The 18,917-nt window shown below is 39.4% G+C and overlaps 3 protein-coding genes and 1 long non-coding RNA gene across 8 annotated transcripts; 3 read left to right on the forward strand and 1 right to left on the reverse strand.

The window, feature by feature from the left end:
* The first annotated feature begins 1,856 nt into the window (after positions 1-1,856).
* Positions 1,857-5,289, forward strand: LOC133717731 (tRNA-specific adenosine deaminase TAD1). Of its 4 annotated transcripts, none has more exons than XM_062144450.1 (11): positions 1,857-2,209; positions 2,290-2,410; positions 2,522-2,715; positions 2,817-2,939; positions 3,103-3,216; positions 3,445-3,614; positions 3,690-3,766; positions 3,858-3,974; positions 4,055-4,142; positions 4,638-4,752; positions 4,869-5,289. In XM_062144450.1, the coding sequence occupies exons 1-10, from the start codon at positions 2,029-2,031 to the stop codon at positions 4,749-4,751; spliced, it is 1,299 nt and encodes a 432-aa protein (XP_062000434.1). In that variant the 5' UTR covers positions 1,857-2,028; the 3' UTR covers position 4,752; positions 4,869-5,289. The 4 variants fall into 4 exon arrangements, with proteins under 4 accessions (XP_062000434.1, XP_062000435.1, XP_062000433.1 ...); XM_062144451.1 differs by having other exon boundaries at positions 4,914-5,289; XM_062144449.1 differs by having other exon boundaries at positions 1,859-2,209; positions 4,876-5,289.
* A 16-nt stretch (positions 5,290-5,305) lies between these two features.
* Positions 5,306-5,966, forward strand: LOC133717732 (uncharacterized). The gene is made up of 2 exons (XR_009849902.1): positions 5,306-5,424; positions 5,566-5,966. It is a non-coding gene; the product is annotated as an uncharacterized LOC133717732 (long non-coding RNA).
* A 470-nt stretch (positions 5,967-6,436) lies between these two features.
* On the forward strand, positions 6,437-9,658 carry LOC133718147 (uncharacterized). Its single transcript, XM_062144962.1, has 6 exons — positions 6,437-6,988; positions 7,439-7,989; positions 8,344-8,536; positions 8,638-8,702; positions 8,807-9,017; positions 9,139-9,658. The coding sequence occupies exons 1-6, from the start codon at positions 6,797-6,799 to the stop codon at positions 9,499-9,501; spliced, it is 1,575 nt and encodes a 524-aa protein (XP_062000946.1). The 5' UTR covers positions 6,437-6,796; the 3' UTR covers positions 9,502-9,658.
* Positions 9,659-9,791: 133 nt separating this feature from the next.
* Positions 9,792-11,640, reverse strand: LOC133718148 (actin-depolymerizing factor 10). 2 transcript variants are annotated; one of them, XM_062144965.1, is made up of 3 exons: positions 11,447-11,640; positions 10,419-10,684; positions 9,792-10,071 (listed from the first exon to the last, which is right to left on the reverse strand). In XM_062144965.1, the coding sequence occupies exons 1-3, from the start codon at positions 11,447-11,449 to the stop codon at positions 9,921-9,923; spliced, it is 420 nt and encodes a 139-aa protein (XP_062000949.1). In that variant the 5' UTR covers positions 11,450-11,640; the 3' UTR covers positions 9,792-9,920. The 2 variants fall into 2 exon arrangements, with proteins under 2 accessions (XP_062000949.1, XP_062000947.1); XM_062144963.1 differs by lacking the exon at positions 11,447-11,640 and adding an exon at positions 10,778-11,193.
* Positions 11,641-18,917: the final 7,277 nt, after the last annotated feature.

The raw sequence follows: 18,917 nt of genomic DNA on the forward strand, positions 1-18,917 counted from the left end.
TTGAGACTTGAGCATTAGTACGCTGGTTTATCAAGGTTGGTTGTTTAGGGAAAATCATAACCAAATTGAGCTTATTATAATAAATTATGGAAACTTGATATATATCCAACCAAAAATTAAGCTCTTTGGATGGCTTCTCCTAAGAGGGAGACTGAAAATAAGAGATTGGCTTTCTAGATTTGGTTTAATCAATCATACTTCTTGTCCTTTGTGCAATTCTGACAATGAAACTGCAGATCATCTCTTTAGATATTGTAGCTTTACAAATGAAGTATGGAAATTAGGGTAAAGCTATGGTATGTTAACATTTCTCATACATCAACTATTTTTACCACTTTAAGGACTCATGTTACCACTTTGAGGACTAATATTACTATTTTGAGGACTCATATGGTAAACTAAGAAAATTTACCACTTTAAGGACTCATGTTACCACTTTGAGGACTAATATTATTATTTTGAGGACTCATGTGGTAACTAAGAAAATTTACCACTTTAAGGACTCATGTTACCACTTTGAGGACTAATATTACTATTTTGAGGACTCAAATTACCACTTTTAAGGCAATTGTATGCATGTCATACGCCTGGAAATTAACAGGTATGCATACAAACTTGGACTGGACTGAGGGTTATCTTAAGGTCTTCCAAGTGATAGCCAACTTTATACCAAATTGATTATCTCTTGCTGGCAGATTTGGAAAGCCAGAAATGACAAAGTATTTAGAAATACTCATTTAAATCCACAGTTTGTGGTAGCAGCCTTAGCTGCGAATCTGCGATACTAGCTATTATTAGCTCATCAGCTGGACAAGCAGGAAGAGATTCTTCTCAAAACCAACCTTCCACCATACGGTGCACTTCTCCTTCTGCTTGTGCCGTTAAATTAAACTTCGATGGCTCTGTCAACAGAACTTCTACTGGTGATGGTTTTGTTGTACGTGATAATCGTGGCAGACCTCTTATTGCAGCCACCAGACAAGTCGACAATACTACATTTCCTTTAGCAGAAGCCCTTGCTCTAAGAGACGGACTTGAAAGTGCCAAAGAGCAAGGCTACAACACAATTGAGGTGGAGGGAGACTCCAAACTAGTCATTAATGCTGTCAACAACGCCATTCAGCCGCCTTGGCGCTTAATCAAAATCATCCAAGATATCCAAGCTATTGCCACAAGCTTTGAATCGATCTCTTTCAAGCACATATATATTTAGAGAAGCAAACTTCGTGCTGGATGCTTTAGCTAACTTAGGTCATAGACATGAAAATGGAACAATGTGGACTAAGAGGGTCCCTATTGAGGCCGTAAGAGCCTTACTGTTTGATGTTGTAAACTCAGGATGCCCTAGAGGCTTCCACCTTTAATTCATATTCTTTTCGTATAAAAAAAAAAACACAAAAGGTTGGTTTTTTCCCTAGACACATCTTGCATGCCTCTGTTGTGCGAGACTGAAAAAAAATTTCCACCTATGCAATTCCACCTACTTAATTAGTAAGTAGAATAATATCCAAACATAGGCACCCAAACATAAACTCGACTCACGTCCAATGTTCAATGACGTCTATAATTCTATGTAGCCGTCAAAGTATTTTCTTGGGTTGTCTTACTCTACTTTTCTATTTCGTTATGTTGGAGAAGATAACTAAATCCCCAACTTAGTTTAATCTTAAATTCGATTCACATATTTCTTCATTTCTTGAGCTAATCACAATTGTTTAATGTTCTTTTCTGTCTAGAGTACTAGTTCACTATCAATTACTTGTTTTGGTTCCAGGGTAGTCTACAATATATGAATGCATGGACTCAACTAATTCGATATATATTGAGATATCGATGTCTAAACTAGTTTAACCTAATCACAAGTTAGTCTACGAGGAATGAGCTTTGAACGGTCGTGATTCGACCACCTAAGCAAAGGTGGACTCAATATTAGACTAGAAGTTCTGGCCCATTTAACTGATTCTAGACCCCCTAACTCCCGGAGAACCTCGCCGGAGCACCCCCTAACTCCCCCACCACCACTAAAGCATGACGTCGCCTCCCTGCTTGGAAAAGCCGTCGTTTTGTCCTTCTTCTACAGACTCAGATTGGGGACACAAAGTCTCAGACAAGGTGCTCTCACTCTACAACTCGCTTCCTAAGAAAGGCAAGCCTCAGGGCCGCGAAGTCACCGTCTTGGCCGCCTTCCTCCTTTCCTCTCCTCTTCAAGGTCCTCGCTTTTCCTTCTTTTCCTTCACTTTCATTGAAACCAAACAGTCTCTGAATCATTGATTTTGAATTGCTGATCAGAATTGGAAGTTGTAGCATTGGGAACCGGAACCAAATGCGTCGGCCGTTCACTCCTCAGCCCCCGCGGCGATATCGTCAACGATTCCCACGCCGAAGTCATCGCTCGCCGCGCTTTAATCAGGTCCCTTCACATTCACTTCATTCCTATTTTTGTTCGGAGGGAATGTGCATTTGTTTCTGCTTGTTGTTTACTGTGTCGTCCTGTGGTGGTGTGTGGGTTGCCTGGTGCTAGGTTCTTCTATGCACAGATACAATGTCTTTCTGAAATCTATAGTAGGCAAAGAGATAACAATGGAAGCAAACAGTTGCGAAACGATGATGCGAAAAAGTTTATTTTTGAACTGGACCCAGATGGTGATGATGGACAAGGAAAATACACAATGAGGAAGGGTTGGAAATTGCACATGTATATATCGCAACTGCCGTGTAAGTTTTGGCTTGTAAATAGGAAAAAGAAGAGCTTTCTCTTGGTTAATTTTTTGATGTAATAGCTATGTTGTGATTGTACTAATTGTTGTTTCTTGCAGGTGGGATTGCTTCGCCGAGTTCATTGTTGTCTCCCCTGAAAAATATCTCACCTAGCGGAGGGGGTTCATTACTGGAGGAGCTTAATGATTCCATAAGTAAGCCGGCCTTGTTAGAGAACAATGGTAAAGGGAGTTTTGAACTTGTCATCTTTTTGCTTGTGTAAATAGTTTGCTGGAAAACAGTATATGTCTATGATGAATGTCATTACTTTCTTTTGTGAAAGGAATCGTTACCCTTGACATGAGTCTTAGTCACGGAGCGTCTGCATGTGATATGTTTTTTTAGGTGACGCTTCACAACTAATTGGCACGGTTCAAAGAAAGCCTGGTCGTGGTGATACTACATTATCAGTTAGCTGCTCTGACAAGATAGCTCGTTGGAATGTCGTTGGAGTTCAAGGTTCGTCCTTTGATCTATCATGTACTTAATCAGTTAGTTCCCAGTAATCGACACTTTTGGTGTAAAATTATTTTGAACTGAATGCTGTAAAATGCATGATTTGTCTTGGATCAGGCATGCTTGCACTTCATATAGTGTACTGTGCGCTTATGCTTGTTATACTCACAGAACTTGAATGGTTGCACTATTAGCTATCAGTGAATGAGATAGTTTGTATTCTTATTTCAGGTGCTTTGCTTTCCTTCTTTCTTCAACCTGTATACCTTTCTTCCATTACTGTTGGACAATCCCCTATCAACTCCGAAAAGGTTCTTGTGGTTGATTGTCTGAAACAAGCTTTGCATGATCGTGTCCTACCATTATCAAGCGAGCTGACCAGTCCCTTTCAGGTGAACCAGGTCTGTGAAGTGTCTACTCTGTGATATTGAAAATGTCCAGGTTCTTATAAATGTCTATGCTAATGCCAATGGCAGCCACTACTCTGGGAAGCTCCAATGCCACCAAAGGAATTTCAACATTCTGAGACCGCTTTGACCACTATAACATGCGGGTATTTTGTTAGTTAATTCGACATATTCTGAATGCAAAGTTATCCTGTAACTGTTTGGTTACCATTGATTTATTCATGATTTGATTCACAGGTATTCGATATGTTGGAATAAGTCTGGTTTGCATGAAGTCATTCTTGGAACCATAGGAAGAAAGCAAGGTGCTGCAAAAGGAGCACGCAGTCCGTCTACTGAATCCCCTATATGCAAGTAGGGCGACAATTATGATCCAAACTAAATTATTTATGCGCACTTTCTGTCATTGACAAATTCTTCTTACTATTTGACAGAAAACAGCTTTTGGAGATTTTCTTGTCCCTAAGGAATGAATGCCCCACCAAAATCCATGTCAATGAGATGTCGTATCGAGAAATTAAGGTAGAATCAGTATTCTGAATTTTGCAAACATCTTTTGATTAAGTTTCATTTATGTGGGCAATGCAGTAATTATGGGAATTTTGTTTAGAATATAAATGACTACAATTTATGACATTAGAAAATGTAACAGCTAAGTTGTGGTACTGGTTTATACTGAGCAAGTGTAAGAGCTTTAGGTGTAGACATTATAGTTTGCTTGTAATTGTTTGTGGAAGCTTTGTTGTTGCTCTGAGTAGAATCAGTGTCTAATTATAAAACAAAACAAAAAGAACTAATGTTCAAAGAAATATCAGATGTCTATGAATTACATTTTGCTCAATTTTATGTGATAATATTGAGTTAATTATGTGGTCATCTGCACTGTTGTCTATCGTATTCTGAAACAGCCAAAAAAGAGTGAAGGAAGAAGAGTTTCTTAGCTAACTATAGCAAGGTGTGAATTAGTGGCTATCACTTGTCATCCATTAACTATTTAGACCTGGTATCCTCATGCAGGAAAGGGCACATGAATACAATGCAATGTCAAAAGTTCTAAAAAGAAGACATACCTTTAGTAATTGGCTATTGAAGCCCCCAGATTTGGAGGCATTCTCTGCTATGGGAGAGTGAGGTCAGTTATTTACTGCTCAATCATTATCCACAATTAGTAATGGCTTTCGCATGTTGTGATCTTTAAACTGAAATTTAAATGGTAATCGAGTATTATCTGGGGCAAATATTTTTAAGCTTGCAGTTTCAGGATACTGATGTGGCTTAAAGGGTTTCTAGCAGCTTTGAGGATAAGGGTATCATATGAACTTAAGAGCGAAGGGTCCAAGTCACCAACTAAGAAAATGTCATTGCTTCACCTGTCTCTGCCTTCAAAAGCATGTTGCTGCACAACTGTCACATCTTTCTGGAAACATGTTCGATGACAGATTCACAGTCAACACTCTCACGCTTTCTAGTGCGAATTGGTATAGAATTTTCTTGCTGCCCTTCCAGTGGACACGTGGAGTTTGATTCTCTAGCTAGCCATCTATTGATTGATTGTAAAACACTCGAATAGCAGTTGTTAGACGAATTGTTCGAACAGGCAAGAAAAATTAGAAGAATGAGACCTTAAATCTGTATCTTTCTCCGCCTTGAGCTCTTAACATATAATTAATGATTCTTGTCAACTCCAGGAGTAATGGCCTCCCTAATGTGAGTGCCTAGGGTGAGCCAAAGAAGCAATGGAGTTTGCATAGTCTCTGCCATGGATGCGAAATGGTTCACTGAAATTCAATGGATTGTTTTACAGGTTACGTACTTGTTACTCTTATCTTCCTGGGTCATATGAACTTCACTTTAATAGTCATTGACTTCTTAACTGAAGAGTAAGTTGCACGGCATTAGTTGTGATGGCAAGCCTAGCTCTAACCCCACGAGTCCAACCTTCCAGTAATTGCACACAAGTTGGAGAAACATTTCTGTGTGATGGGTGCAACGGTACTCCCTCTCGCAGAATTGGTGCGCGATTCACTAATCTTTGTAGATCCGGCACACATGAGGGACGGGTGCATTCACGCCCGTCTCTAAGAGGCTATGAAGCTTTGACCGCCATGGTGGGAGGAAGGAAACACAGCAAGACATCCCTATAGGGTGGAGCATAAGCCGGAGTATCCAATAAGAGATAAGGAAGATGACATCTGTTACTCTTCCCTTACAATTTGCTTTGGCACCCCACCATATGATTTCACTTTTTTCACCATCTTCATTTCACGTTGAACAACATGGATAGTGTCATTAATTATGTGACCATAACTCAACTTTTCTATGCAAGACTCACTTTAACCGTCATTAGTTTTCACCCTCAACTAACTAAGCCGTTCTTAACACGTTGATCGTTCCTTGTAACTCTTAATGAAGCTTGTTACAATTGTAATCACACGCTAACGATGCAAAAACCATGTGATTTATTAATCTCTACTAAACTACTAACCATGTGATCTTCTCTGTTCAAGTATGGCTCCTGAATGAATTTGCGAAAAGATAAGTTTCCCATTGACTGATTAACAAGATCATTAAACATTAAAACTTAATCTCACCATTGACTTTGTTTCATCCCAAAAATCAAAAGCAATTGCTGCTAATGTAGCCTTGTTTTACTGGGAAGTGCCTAATCCTCCCACTCAAACAAAGACTACCTAGCAGCCCAGCTAGGACAATGGAGTATCAATGAAAAGACAAAGTTGCCCTCTTCTGTAACAACTAACTTAAGATGCTTGTGAGATGCAGACAAGGGTACATTCGAAATTTGATCTAGACATAACGTAGTACTGTCCCATTTCCAATATTTGAAGAAAGACGCAAGTTGCTTTGGCCTGTTTGGCCAAGACTTAGACTAGCTAGGGGAAGACTTTTTGTTGTGTTATATAAGGAATCCTGCATTTGATTATGGAGCATATTGTGGGCAGAAAACGTGAATGAACCTTTCAAAGTAAGAAACCACAGATTTCAAATGTGCGTTTGAAAATGACTACATTCGTTATATATCATTTCCATGCCAATAGGACTTTCAAGTCCACAGAGACTGGGACTCGTATAACCATAAACAAGAAACTGAGCAAGGGTAGTATTGAGGTTTTGTTAGGGGAGGCTACCTAGCAGCAAATCAATCTGCATGCATAGAGATGAAGAGGAACAATGCGAAGCATTTGTATGATTTCTTGGACGGGTCAGGATTGCATAGGAATTTTGCAGGATCAAGTTGGCAGCCAACGAAGAAGAGCAGCGGGACATTTACGTCTGTAGCCTTCTTGTTCTTGTTGTTCTTCTTTGTTGCTGGACTGGTATTTGCCGGCTGGAGTGTTGATATTGACTCCGTAAGTTTAGTTAAACTCCTATGAAGTTTCAGTATATGCAATCCATTAGTCTAGCTCCTGCCATTGTGTTTTAACTCGAATTTTTACTCTTTCGACCACTTTTGCTAGTCACCTTCATGACCATCTTTCTAATAAAGCGTGAATTCATATGTACAAGCGGGATCAATTGTGAGATCCACCTGCTTCGACCTCTATTAGCTAGAGAGATCGATGATCACATCACTCATCGATCAGAAATCTGGTCTAAATAGCAATGTTCTTTTTTTTTTTTTTTTTTTTTTTTTTTGAGGGTTAGAAAAACTATGAATGCGCATAATAAGTTTTTAAGAATACTCAATAGTTCATCAGAAAATTGTTGAAGTAGCTACCACTGAAATCATAACTTGCATTGCATATAAACTTTGTATCTTTAATACTAGAATATATCTTTCATGAGTTTGCTCTTTTCAGTTTATATTTTCAAGTGCCTCTTCTAACAAATCAATCCCAACACCAACAACAATACCCAGAACCATTGAATTCCCACTCCAATGTGCCACTGGAATTAATGTGACACAAACTTGTCCAAGAACCTACCCTAGCAAACACAACCCTACAAGTCCTAACCTTCCATCAAATGTCACATGCCCATCATACTTCCGATGGATCCACGAAGATCTATGGCCATGGAGAGAGACGGGAATCACGAGGGACATGGTGGAGCGGGCGCACAGGACCGCACATTTTAGGCTCGTGATTGTGGACGGCAAGGCCTACCTAGAGAAGTATAGGCAGTCCATACAAACTAGGGACATGTTTACATTATGGGGCATTTTGCAGCTTCTAAGGGTATACCCTGGTAGATTGCCTGACTTGGAGATCATGTTCGACTGTGATGATCGGCCTGTGGTCCGATCAAAAGACTTTCAGGGACCAAATGCAGGGCCGCCGCCTGTTTTCCGATACTGTGCCGATGAGGGCAGCTTGGACATTGTGTTCCCAGATTGGTCTTTTTGGGGCTGGTAATTGCTTCTGTCTTGCACTATATGTTTGCATGTGAAGTCCCTTAATTTCTGTTTCTTCGTTTTACTGTGTCCATTTAAATTTAGGGGACAACGTTAGATCTAATTAAAATATAACTGAAATTTTCTTATGAGGGGTTTTCAATGCATGATATGAGAGGGTGTTCGTCCATTGAATTATGAGTGTTCGAAAGATTTTACATATCTCACAATTTGTATGTGAGAGGGTGTTCAAACATTTAGTTATATATGTTCGAACGCTCTCACACATGCGAAAAAAGAGGGATTTGGAAGGATCAATTTAAGATTTTTAATTGAAATTTAAATTTGAGCTAAAGTTTTAAATTTTGATAGGGCTGAGACCAATATAAAGCCATGGAAAAACTTATTGCCAAGCATAAAGGAAGGCAATAAAAGAACGGAGTGGAAGGATAGGGTGCCCTATGCTTACTGGAAAGGTAACCCAAATGTGGCTCCAACCAGGAAAGACCTTCTCAAATGCAATGTTTCAGACCAAAATGACTGGAATACACTCTTATACATACAGGTATATATTAACTTCCCCAATTATATCTAATCACATATGACTGTAATTTTCTTGGCTTTTAATTTTAAACACCAAATGATAGATTGTTTACTGAACTTCAGAATTGGGAGAAAGAATCCAAAGAAGGGTACAAGCAGTCCAGCTTAGAAGATCAATGCAAGCACAGGTAGCTTTTAAAATTTATTTTGAAATTTCATCTTGACAATTTTAATCTTTTACCTAGTTTCCCACTTCAACTAACTGATATACAGAGAACTTCGGTTTGTGCAGGTACAAAATTTATGTAGAGGGATGGGCATGGTCTGTGAGTGAAAAATACATACTGGCATGTGATTCTATGACCTTATATGTAAACCCTCGTTATTACGATTTCTACATGAGAGGCATGCTACCATTGGAGCACTATTGGCCCATTAGGGACAACAGCAAGTGCACTTCTCTCAAATTTGCTGTGGAATGGGGAAATAATCACACGAAAAAGGTGAATTTTAGTCCCATTGTTTGTCATTATACGTACTGTCTGATATGCTATGTTTTTAGGTGGTCTTTAACATGTAGTCTTATCGGTATAACCTAACTGGGATTTACTAAAAATATGACAGGCAGAGGCAATTGGGGAGGCAGCAAGCAACTTCATACAAGAAGATCTGAAGATGGACTATGTGTATGACTACATGTTTCATGTACTGAATGAATATGCAAAGCTCTTGAAATTCAAACCGACGATACCTCCCAACGCATCGGAACTATGTTCTGAAACAATGGCATGCCCTACAACTGGCACATGGAAGAAATTCATGAAGGAGTCCATGGTGATGTCTCCTAGTGATGAAATCCCATGTTCTTTGCCTCCTCCATATGATCCTCAAGCTCTTCGTGATTTTCTTGTGAGAAAAGCCAACTCAACTAGGCAAGTGGAAGCTTGGGAAAATGAATATTGGCAGAGTTCTAATAAAAAACAATAGAGGCCCTTTTGTACATACATGTGTTCTCTAGTGCGTTTCCTATGTGTTCCATTCCCTTCTTAGATGAGCAAACTGAAACCTGGATACTGACAATGGCAAAAGATCATGCCCATAATTCTGCTTATTGAAATTCCTAGCTAATGTGGGATTAGATGCTCTAACTTCTACTATATTCATACTAAACAAAACTTCAAAATAAGTAAGATTTTTGTTTTGTAAGAGAACAGAAAAAAAATATATCTGATCACATAAGCCATAGCAAACTAATATTTTAGATTTGAATCCACAGCTGATCTGAAAAGCAAGTAATCAGTATAAAATAGCTCACTCACAGTCACAATTAACTGAGAAAATTTAATTTGATGATCATCATGTGACATAAAGACAGTGAGGGATGAATGAATTCTCTACATGAGGATTTAGAGTGCTCGGCCTTTTATGACATCCAAACTCATCTCACTAGGATCTGTTGCCTGCAACTCCACTTGAATGCCATCCAATTCCCTCTTGAATCTGTCCTTGGAGCTTGCATAAAGCATCTTACTTCTCACCCTCGACGTATCAGGCGACCTGTATACAACAGAAAACAGCCAATTACATGGTCTAGCTTGGGTGAGCAAGTAGTGAATAATGCACCAGTGTTTGAAGAGTAGCTTTGTTCATGAACTATGTGTCACAAATTACATGTTCTCTATCATATCAGATGTTTGACATGCTATGGAGAAGTATAATTCGAGTTGGAGAAGCTTTCAAGTACTTTTACAAAAAGCACTTCAAATTTTAATAAAACCATTTATTTGTGCTTATTCAGGTAAAACGCTTCAGTATTGTCAAATAATGACACCCCATATATGCGTATGCTTATAGATTGCTAATCAATAGTTCATATGCTTTTTATGGTCTACATATATACTAACCATGCAATGAAGAAGATTTTGCTTTTTTGGCAGTTCTCATCGGTTGTGAAATCAAAATCGTAGACAGCATAGCGGCACTCATCAGCAGGTATGGAGTTAGTGAAGTCCTCGTAGCTTTCATCAGGACCTCCAAGCTTCTCTACAATCACCTGTTGTATCTTCTCCTCGATCTTGAACACAATGAATCGGTGGTTCCTCTTCGCTTTCAGTTCCAAGAACTTGAGCTTACAATCATCATGCACAGCCATTCCAGACGCGGAGTTCGACTGTACGCAGCAATTTTAGGGGATGTATAACTCGTAAATTTCATAATAACAGATCACCACACAACTACATAAGCAAGTAATTAAATAACGTACAACTTTATAAATTTGGAACAACATCGAAGGGAGCCTAGAGCTTGGGAACTCAGATTAAGAATAAATACTTTAAGATTACTATGCTACAAAGATCATTAACATTGATCATAGTGGCACAGCCATGGTGGAGCTAATGGAGTCAATATATCCACCAGACAACTCATGTAAAGGTAGTGTTCGTTGAAATGCCTACATAGCTAAGCTAATGTTGAGGGTCAGCCTTCCTACGGCTTTTTGATATGAGTGACAGAGCCTGAGCCACAAATCAATGGGGTCATTCTATTCCAACAATTAATTTTTCCCTTCCATTAATCTGAAATTATAAATATATGGAATTTTGATCCGAATGCACTCAATTTTTTTTATAAGAGACTGCTGAGGCATGTCCGGCCATATTTCATCTCACTTTTACTTTATCATGCCCCAACAGGGCAACAACGAACACATTCTTGGTTCCGCCACTATCGATCAATCAAATTTATATCATGGAAAATCGATTATGTGTTATCATCATATAATTAAGAAAGGAAAACGACAAAACAGACCTAACCCCATTAGTACCTGTGTTTCATAATTTGGCAAGTACCCATTTTCATAATTCTGTTAAAAGTCACCCTCATCATCTTAATTTGTCACATGAAATAATAAAATTTCAATGAGAAAGCGTACCATGTTGTTGTCCTATGTGAGATGAACCTTGAGCAATGAGCAGGGAAAATGCAGAAAAAAAGAGAGGATAGATATGACAGATCTGGAAAAATTGATGATTTTGTTAAGTGCATAAGAAAATGAATGAGAGTTTGGAATGGAAAGAAAGCTAAGGGAGGAGAGATTTTTGTGGGAGGAAAATGGGGGTTGGTATTTTCTTTTGGGATTTTTGATAATATTCTTAATTAGCCAAGGCTGATCACGTCAACAAAACTTTCATGTTGCCACGTTTAAGGGTGCATTTGGATATTAATTTGATGAAATATGCTCACAATTAATAATAGGGTATTTTGGCAAAGCTATGCCTTCCTTCCACATTAAGATTTCTCAAAACCTTGGTCTTCCATGCACTTCGCAATTTAGTTACAAGGATCTAAGGCCATCATTGAACTAATACTGCTAGGAGATGGTTTTCGATTTAGAGTTTTTGATCATTTACCCTAATTCTAGGAAAAAAAAACCACCAACTTATTTTTTTTTTTAATAAGGTCTTCTCTAATACCCGATTAAGTTTTTTTTTAAGACTATTTTGCCCTCACCCCTTTGTTACATAGAGAGAGAGAGAGAGAGAGATGGCGTAGGAGACTTCGCCGGAGTCACCGGCTGCAAGAATCAGATCACCGATCACCGGACTTCTATGAAAATCTCGTCGAAGATCTCATAGGTGACCGGACAAGTTTATTACCCCTCCAATAAACCTTTATATATTGCCCTTTATTAGGGGGCAATAAAAGTTGAAACCTCGTCGAAGGTCCCCAAAGAGGTCGTTAGAGATCTTATAGATCAGCAGAGAGATTTATTGCCTCCCTCATAAACCTTTATTGTCCCTCAATAAACCTTTATTGGGGGGGGGGGGGGGGCAATAAATGTTAATTAGGGGGAAGGGGAACTAATCTTCTTAAAATTAGACAAATAAAACTTTGATTGAGGAAGAAGATGAGAAGATAACGTCAATTCAAAATCTTTTAGGGTGCGGCTATTGCCACCCTATCATTTACTTTGTTCACCCTACTTGCTCATTACACCCTACATTTTAATTTCAATTATTAAATTTACTTATCTAACCCATTTCTCTTTCTAGAAATATCCTTATATGACATATCCAATTAAAAAAGAATTTTTTTAACGAAAATCTCTCATTTAATTTATACCAATAACAAAACTAAAATATATTAAAGTTTTCTAATAAAATCATAATTTGATTTACTTCCATTTTTTTTCTTTCAATTTCAATGTTCGTCTATTTCAATCTATATAAAAAAAATTAGTAAGTTAACAACTATGAGCAATGAAGAAAATATTGATTTTTTTTTTCGTGTTTTAATTTTTTACTTTCAGTGTTCATAAAGAATATTGCAAAGATTTTGATGAAGTTAACACTAATGGTTTTGTGAATTGAATAACGAATTAACCATGAGGAGAGAACAAAAAGACAAAAAAAAAAGTAATAAATTCAAATTTGGGTGGAGAAGAAAAAGATTAATGTTATCCAATGAGAAATTAAATAGTCTTTGTATTTAATTAACTGATTATGTATTTAGTTTTCTTTACAAATTTAGATTTTAGAAAATTAGTGTACTTTTAGTCCAATAGACATTTTGCCGCGACTTAACTGAGGTTTTAGACGGCAAGGACCTATTGGTCCGAAATTTTGAAGTACAAGGACTAAACGTGTGAAATTAGAAGGTCAGGGACTGAAGTGTTTTATGGTCAAAAGCTCAAGGACTAAACAGTATTTAGTCCTTAGTCATTTTGTATTTGGGTAATATAGTTTTTCAATAATTCAAATGTTTGTAGGGTGAACTAAGAAAATAATATGATGGCAATAGCCGCACCCAATCTTTTATTATCTTGTAATAAACCTTTATTACGAGATAATAAGACATTTTTTTATCTTTTTTTTCTTTCCTTCTCGGCCTCTGCCCACAGTTTATTAAAAAAAAACAAAAACAAAAAAAAAAATTTGATTTCAGCACCCAGAAAATGCTCTGGGCACCGAATCGGAGCAAACCCACCCAGAAATTGGGCCGGACCTTGAGTGCAGCTGAGGGATCCAAGCTCGAGACCCCTCTTGCCGAGGACGAAGATGACAGCGGTGCACATCCGTCTCAGCCAGAATTCGAGGCCCAAAAACCCTAAACCCTCCCTCGTCGATCAGCATGGCCCGATTGAACCCGCAGCTCGCTGATTTGAGCTAAGAGAGGGCGAACACCCTCAGATCATTGGCCCGGAGCTGACTCAGCAAGGAGTAGAAGGCCGCCGAGTCCGACATGTTCCAGGAGTCGATGTTGAACTCAGACCGACGATTGTAGTTGGTGTTGTCGGAGTTGCTGGAGGCCACGCTGAGGGATTGCGCCCACGAGATCTTGGATGGCGTGTGAGAAACAACGCCGGGTTCGGTCTCGTCATCGTCGGGCCTCTCGCCATTGGTGAAATGGAAACACTTTATCGCGAGGACCGGTGATCTGTACGTACGGAGAGGGAGGGGGAGAGTGTGTGTGTGTGTGTGTGTGTGTGTAGATAAGAGGAATGAGAGAGACATGATGTAACTGTTTAATTTGAATGAGGGTAAAATTGTCTCTTTACTTTAAATTGGGTTAGTGGGAATAAAAATCTGTTACTGGGATAAGTAAGATAATTTTGGCTCATTTTGGTGCTTTAGGTCAAGAACCCTTCGATTTTTATTTTCTTCATGTTTTTGGTTATATTGGAGGGGATCAAACCCTTAGTTTAGCTTGAACATAATTAGATTAGCACCCCCTTTCTCCTCGAATCACTTGGGCTAACCCTAAGGGCTTATTTACGAATAATCTTTGTCATACTAATAATAAAAAATGTACGTCACACAATTTTAATCATAGATTATTAACTGATAAATAAAATAAATTAAAAACCTAAAACATCAAGTCGTTGTAGTATAGTGGTAAGTATTCTAGTTTGTCATGCTGGTGACCCGAGTTAAAATAGGGTGAACCATGCCCTATTTTAATTCAATTATTTTTCTTCTTCCTTAATAAAAAGAAGAAAAGAAAAAGAGAAGGATATGAAAAGTTTTGATTAGACACTCCTCACTAGCTACATATCCTTGTCAAGTACTTGTTTAGATAGCCCTTGTGATGTTAATTTTTGATTCAAAACTAGTTAAATATTACTCAAAACTCTTATCCTCACTCTAATGCCGTAAGGAAAAGCTGTCCAAATACTTTTCAACCACACGACATGTAGTTTTGATATGAGACTCTTTGTATGTTATAATTTCATATTGCTATTCGTGCACGTTTTAATAACAGAGCAAAGAGTGGACTCCGCCAATTTATTTTATTTATTTATCATCTTTGTATTTTTTTTTTTTTTTTGAGAAGAATCATCTTTGTATTTGGTTGACTTCCCATTCTTGAATTAAAATAGGGCATCGTTCACCTTGTGTTCATCATCCCGAATTGTAGGTTTTTGAGTGCACATTTAGACCTTTAAGTCTTTAACAAAATGAAAAGGACAGTCAACTAACAAATTTTGCTATACCTCCCCCAACTTAAAAAGTCCCCGAGAGCTCCAAGAAAGTCGGAGCAGCGAAAACCCTAAGAAATTTTCCTATGCCGCGTCCGGCTGCGCGTCCATGGGACGTCATCGTCGGACGGGCGAACTAGTTGTGTCAGTCCACCGGTGAGGGCCAGGAGGTTTTGGGCAGGAACGGAGGGTTGGGAGTGACTGGGTCGCGTTTGGAGAGAGAACGACAAGCAGAGGGGCTCCTCCTTGTTTCGTTTTCGATCTGCGCGGCGGAGGTTTTTCGAGCAAGGGTGGTGCGACGGAGGGTTTCCGGTGCGCGGCGGAGGTGGGCTGTCATTGTGGTTTCCCTGGTTTGGGGTTGAGAAGGTCTGACGGAGGACAGAGGCTGTGGCGACCGAACCTGTATCGGATCAGATTTCGGTTTGGAATCGTGATCCACGACGATCCGGCAGACGATGTCAGTTGGTGCAGCGACGATGGTCCGTCGGGAGTCGACGTGCTGGTCCGGCAACAAAGGCGAGTTCGCTCCGACCTGCACTCCCTGGCTTGGTTTCTGGGCCTTTGGTCTTCCTTTGGCTACTGGGCCGAATCTGTGGGCTGGTCTTTTACTCCTTTATGTTATTTTCTAGTTTCTATTTGGCCTTTTTTGGGCAATTTAGTGGTTTTTTCCTATCTAGTTGTAGTATTGGGTCTTAGTCTTGTCGACTTAATTCTCAGTATATCTAGTTGTACACCAATTGAGGTCTCTAGGCGACTAGATTAACTGTTTCCCGGGTTAGGTTGGGAGGGCCGGATCCTTCTAATTTTCTAGCGCCTCCGGCGTAGTACCAAAGGGGGATCCCGCTATGTTTATGATGTATTCAATGTCAAATGAGTGACCTAGTTCCTATGTACCATTGTGGGTACTAACACATCTTTTTTCCTGTCTTACATGACAGCGGAAGGGTATGTAATGGTCATTCTGGCTTTTGATCAATATATTGGCTAGTTTCTCTTTCCTAAAAAAAAAAAACAAATTTTGCTATACCTACTTCTGAGGAGATTCGTGAGGCAGTATTCTCAATGGACCCTTTTAGGGCACCTGGATCGGATGGGTTTCCCGGTTTCTTTTATCAACAATGTTGTGATATTGTTGGTCTTGATGTGGTGGCTTTTGTGCAGTATTTCTTCATGAACAATTGGCTACTTCTGAATGCCAACTCTAATTTCATTGTTCTTATTCCCAAGGTCGACGGTGCTAGCATGGTGTCTCAATATAGGCCAATTGGCCTCACAATTTTCTTTTCAAGATTATTCCGAAGATTATGTCAACACGGCCGGTCCTATTGCTTCTCGCACAATTTCTCCGCAACAGTCAGCTTTTGTTAAGGGACGTCATATTGCAGGTTGTATTAGTTTGGTCTCTGAAGGGTTTAACTTGTTGGACAGGAAAAATGAATGTTGGTATTAAAGTTGATATTGCTAAGGCTTTTGGTATGCTCAGTTGGGACTTTCTCTTTGAGGTGCTCTATAAATTTAGTTTCTCTCCTTGTTTGTGGGTTGCATAAAAACTATTCTTCACTCTGCTCGATTGTCGGTATTGGTGAATGGCTCACCACATGAATTCTTTTCCTATAACAGGGGCGCCCGGCAAGGGGACCTCTTTCCCCTCTCTTATTCTGTTTGGCAGAAGAGGTACTGAGCCACGGTCTCTCTAATCTTTTCTCTACGAGAAAAATTAAACCTATTTCCACTCCAAGAGGTTGTGCTCCTATTACTCATGTTCTATAAGATGATGACCTTTTTCTATTTTGTCGAGCGAATTACTCTTCTCTTCGGTCTCTGCAACAGTTTCTTGATCTTTATGGGAGTGCTTCTGGGCATTTGGTTAATAAAGAGAAGAGCACTTTTTATTTGGGTCAACCTTATTTGCATTATCAACGACGAGTTAAGCATGTGTTGGGATTTCGGTCAGGTAAAGCTCCGTTCACCTATTTGGGTGTTCCAATATTTCGAGGGTAAGCCCCGGCGAGTTCATCTTCAGGCCTTAATTAGCGGATAAAGCTAAGGCTAGGTTTATGGGTTGGAAAGGTAAATTGTTAACTATTGTTGGTCGAGTGCAGCTTGTACAATCGGGTTTCAAAGTATGCTTCTGCATAGTTTTTCGGTGTATATTTGGTCTACCTAGCTCACTTCTAAATCACCTAGTAGCTTGTGCTCGAAACATTATCAGGTTTGGGGATGTGGCTATGCGCAAATTGGTTACTGTGTCATGGCGCTAAGTCTGTACTCCCAAAGATGAGGGTGGACTTGGTCTATGTGATCCTAAGGCTCTTAATCATGCAACTCTTTTACGTTTTGGTTGGGATGCTCTTTCTTCATACTCTCAGTGGGGATCTTTTATTCTCCAAAGGTTTTCTGTTTCTAGGTACATGAAGTGGGGTTATTTTACTTCTTCAATTTGGCATGGGTTGAAGTTATCCCTTCCTCTCATCTATCAAAATTGTCGTTGGCTTATTGGTGACGGTGCTTCAGTTAATTTCTGGTTAGACAAATGGCTTGATGTATCAATATTGGATGAGCTGCATCTTTCACGCCTTGCACCACTTTTGAGCATTCGTGTGTCTTATTTTATTACTAATCAACAATGGTCCTTGCCACGTCATTTCTATGATTTGTTCCCGGATTTAGCTCTACGGATTAAAAATGTTCCTCTTCCAATTTACACAGAGCGTGATTCTCTTATCTGGGAGCTTTCTAGCTCAGGTGTTCTTTCTTTCTCGAATGGTTATGAGTTGGTACGTCATCACTTCCCTACTTTGGAATAGGCCTCTCACTTATGGAGGCATTTTATCCCGCCTCAGTATACTTTGTTAGCTTGGAGGCTATTTCATAATAAGCTTCTAACAGATGTGCAGCTTCAAAAGTGTAAAATTTCCCTAGTTTCAAAATGCCTTCTTTGTTCTTTAGGGTATGTGGAGGACTCAACTCATCTATTCGTCACCTGCTCATTTGCTCAGCATGTTTGGCAATGGGTTGCTTGCTGTTTTGGCACTTCTCTACCTCTCAAGGAACTCTTGAGGACCTAAGGGTTTCTTTCACTAGTAAGCATTTTTCACCACAATTAAAGAATGTGTGGCTTCCAGTGTGTCTTTATTCTTTAATGCAGATATGGAAGACACATAATCGTCTTATTTTTGACAATAAACCGCCTTCTCTTAGACGTGTTTATTGTTCAATCAAGGCTTGGATTAAGTTTGCATCCCCTCACTTTTCTGGTTGTGTTTCGGGGAGGTTGGATTCCAATTTGCTTTTGGAGCTTGGGGTGCAGCCGGTGGCTAAAATGGTGCGGTCTCCCCGCCTTGTTTTATGGGTTCCTCCAACGCGTCCATGGATAAAACTCAATACTGATGGTCTTGCCAAAGGCAATCTTGGCCCAGCTGCTTGTGGTGGAATTTTCAGGGGAGAAAGTGGTTGTTATATTGGAGGTTATTGTGGTAGGTTGGGTATTGGCAATGCTTTCGATTCGGAGCTGATGGCTGTCATTATTGGGGTTGAATTTTCACATCTGCATGGCTAACATCATTTATGGTTGGAGAGTGATTCTACTAGCGTTGTCAATTGTCTCACGTCATCGACCTTTGTTCCTCCTTGGCTTATGCGAATCCCTTGGCGTAATTGCCTAGCTCATCTCCGAGTAATGCAATTTCGCTACTCTCATGTTCTCAGGGAGGGTGATGCGGCTGCTGATGGTCTCACCAACTTGGGTTTAGCTTATCCATCTCTTTCTTGGTTCTTATTTCCACCAATGGAGATTCACTGGTTGTTGTCACACGATGCTTTTGGAGTTTCATATATTCGCCGCAATTAATGTTTCATTGCACAAGCTGTTTCTACATAGTAATCACAATTGCTGCACACAGAATGATTTCTTTTTACTTTCTCT

This window comes from Rosa rugosa, chromosome 6, assembly GCF_958449725.1.
Source record: "Rosa rugosa chromosome 6, drRosRugo1.1, whole genome shotgun sequence".
NCBI classification, from domain to species: domain Eukaryota; kingdom Viridiplantae; phylum Streptophyta; class Magnoliopsida; order Rosales; family Rosaceae; genus Rosa; species Rosa rugosa.

Coding starts and splice junctions, on each gene's coding strand:
- LOC133718147 (XM_062144962.1), top strand. CDS start 6,797: ATGAAGAGGAACAATGCGAAGCATTTGTATGATTTCTTGGACGGGTCA. Junction 8,703..8,806: donor GAAGATCAATGCAAGCACAG/GTAGCTTTTAAA, acceptor CGGTTTGTGCAG/GTACAAAATTTATGTAGAGG. Junction 9,018..9,138: donor GAAATAATCACACGAAAAAG/GTGAATTTTAGT, acceptor AAAATATGACAG/GCAGAGGCAATTGGGGAGGC.
- LOC133718148 (XM_062144963.1), bottom strand. CDS start 10,801: ATGTTGTTCCAAATTTATAAAGTT. Junction 10,685..10,777: donor TGTTCCAAATTTATAAAGTT/GTACGTTATTTA, acceptor TGCTGCGTACAG/TCGAACTCCGCGTCTGGAAT. Junction 10,072..10,418: donor AAAATCTTCTTCATTGCATG/GTTAGTATATAT, acceptor TGTTGTATACAG/GTCGCCTGATACGTCGAGGG.
- LOC133717731 (XM_062144450.1), top strand. CDS start 2,029: ATGACGTCGCCTCCCTGCTTGGAAAAGCCGTCGTTTTGTCCTTCTTCT. Junction 2,716..2,816: donor GTATATATCGCAACTGCCGT/GTAAGTTTTGGC, acceptor TGTTTCTTGCAG/GTGGGATTGCTTCGCCGAGT. Junction 3,975..4,054: donor ACTGAATCCCCTATATGCAA/GTAGGGCGACAA, acceptor ACTATTTGACAG/AAAACAGCTTTTGGAGATTT.